Raw genomic sequence first — 2,585 nt, 5'->3', positions numbered from 1 at the left:
ATTTAAAAAAGTAACATCTTTTTCCTCTTAGAGTAAAACTATTATTTTTTATATTACTGCCTTTTTTGTCAATGTTTGCCAGCAAACTTAATATAAAAAGTTTAGTTAAAATAAATAAATTCAGTTTTTAGTACAGATCTTTGTAGTTAATGTAAAATGAATGACTTTAATGAAGGGTATAAAACAAGGTGAAAGCTGAAAGGTATGTAATGAAGCCTTTATTAGATTGAGTTTGTAAATCCCAGAAATGAGTGGAAAATGCAAAGCAAACCCAATTAAAACCAATAATTTGATATACATCATGATATTTTTCTAGGGGGGGGTAAAAAAATTTCTAGGGGGGGGTAAAAAAAATTTCGGCGCGCTTCGCGCGCTAAACTAAAAATTTTTACCCCCCCCTACAGAATCCTTATATCCGCCCCTGAGACTAGTAGTGATTAAAAGCGATTATTTTTTGCCGTAAGCCTTTACCCCCTTTCATTGTTTGCAAACACTCCCTTTAATTATGCCTGACAGAGCTAGGGTTTCCAGCAGAATGGGAACAAATTTTGTTTCGCCAAAAATGAGTATTTTTTTACATTTCTTTTTTAGACATTAAATTGATTTATTTGTGAAAAAATGCAGAAATTTGCGGTACGGATATTGCGAAAATTTCGCAAAATTTGGTTCAGTCCTCAGAAAGGTTACTCAACTGTCGAAAGAAAATAGTAGAATTTTGTGCAAATTTATCGCCTGCACTTTTGATGCATGTGTATTATCTCTTTTTAAGTATTTTTCCGCACTTGGCACAATTAGATTAGAATTGTAATGCAGTTTTGTGTAATAAAATTTTAGGTATTGTATCTATGCATAATTTTGATTTTGAACTGATGTATTTTTTACATACTCTTTATTGAAGGAAAAGATGATTATAGCTTTGTGCTAAATGTTCCGCACCCACCATTAAAGCGATTCATTCAAGGAAATTCAAACTAATTATTCATTTTCATTTATTCTGAGCTGATCTAGATCTAGATATCCACAATTTTGGACACTTTTGAAGGTTACAGAAAATCTCTTTGATCTCTTTATTTTGGACATCCCTACTTTCTCTGTTTCCTCATTGGTAAAATGTAAAATTCCTTGGCTTTTGATTGGCTATTCGATTGCTGAACTTCAGAGGATATTGAATAAAGATTATCAAATAATTGAGATCAACGTTTGATCTCGATATCCACGATTTAATAATTTCCAGCTCTAGATTTTCTAGACATACCCAAATCACAAAGTAATATTGATAACTTTACCTTTCTAATAAAGATTATTGTTTGAATGGGTGTCCTTAGCAATTGGTTTAGAGGAGCGAAAGCGTACTCTCCTATTTGAGATTCTGGAAGGAAACAAAAACAAACCATTCCTAACTGATCAAAAGGTAATTGTTGTTCTTCTTTTTCAACACTTTTTTTTATAAAATAATTCAAAAAACAGTTTTCAATACCAAAGTTTAACCAAAAACAACAAAATTGTCTGTTAATGCTTATCACCCATTTAAAAGAGGAAAACTAAATGGGATAGAGAGTAAAAATACGCAAAAAATAAGATTTTTTAAAGCAGTTTTTTTTTCAAATAAGAGAAATTGTTGAGATTAGCCAATTCTCAGAAAGCTCACTATTTATATATATTGAAAACCGCATTTTGTAACATTTATTTCACTACAAGTTATCAAAATCTGACAACTGAAAGTGGGTCGAAACAAAGATTTAGTTTGTTTCAGGAAAAAAGCAGTCATTCGGCCGTGTGCCTGAGGACTCAGGCATTTAGTTTAAAAAACGTCTGCTTCTAGGACATTCTTATAAGAATACACGTTGATAATTAATCTAGAAAAACAAAGGATATTAACCCTATTCATGCGGAGAGGGGGGTCAAGTTGAACCCCCCCCCTGTTAGTTTTTTTTTACATAACTCATAAAGTGTTGGTCTGAGGCTATTGACATTTTCTAATTTTTCATAAATATCCAAAGCCCTCCCTTTAGGCCTATAACCGGGTTTTTTAAAAAAATGCTTGAGTCCTCAGGCACACTGCCTGAATGACTGCCTACGAAAAGTTTAACAAAGAGTTTAGCTTTTATCCTTTACACTAATATCTCTCAGAATAATTTCTAAACATTTGATTTTCAATAACTTAACATTCTTTTATAGAGTCGAGTGACAATATACTACATTACTTAGATGAGTTTTGTCCTGAGACTACCATTTAAATGCCATTCGTTCTAAATTATCCTGTGTAAACTTTGCAATTTCAAAAATAAAGCATATTGTTCCAGAAAAAGTGAAATTATATTATCATATCAAATCAAATCAAATCATATCAAATCAAATCAAATCAATTATTTCAGCGAAAACAGGCTTAGAATCTAATATTCTAGTAAAATATATAACGTGTACAAATAGAAAAAATTACGATCTGGACTCAATAAACTAGGGCTGTTTAAGCAAAACGAAATTTTTAAATTGATAAAAAAACGAAAAAAACGCATTTTAAGAATTTGAGGAGAAATTCACATACCACAAAGCGTTACAGTTTGCACACAAAATATATATAATAC

General features: G+C 31.1%; 1 protein-coding gene across 2 annotated transcripts in view; it reads left to right on the top strand.

Moving 5' to 3' along the window:
• LOC111714577 (uncharacterized) overlaps nt 1-1,951 on the top strand; it is a 13,241-nt gene extending 11,290 nt beyond the window's left edge. The window contains exons 13-14 of one of the 2 annotated variants that reach the window (XM_023489715.1): nt 899-961; nt 1,326-1,951. In XM_023489715.1, the coding sequence (XP_023345483.1) occupies nt 899-961; nt 1,326-1,450 (188 nt within the window). In that variant the 3' untranslated portion in view covers nt 1,451-1,951. The remainder of the gene's footprint in view (nt 1-898; nt 962-1,325) is intronic. The other variant, XM_023489716.1, reaches the window with a different exon arrangement.
• Nucleotides 1,952-2,585: the final 634 nt, after the last annotated feature.

The sequence above is a fragment of the Eurytemora carolleeae genome, unplaced genomic scaffold, assembly GCF_000591075.1.
Source record: "Eurytemora carolleeae unplaced genomic scaffold, Eaff_2.0 scaffold1601, whole genome shotgun sequence".
Classification (NCBI taxonomy): domain Eukaryota; kingdom Metazoa; phylum Arthropoda; class Copepoda; order Calanoida; family Temoridae; genus Eurytemora; species Eurytemora carolleeae.
The sequence above is the reverse complement of the archived record's forward strand: the minus strand, read 5'-3'. Positions and strand labels throughout refer to the sequence as shown.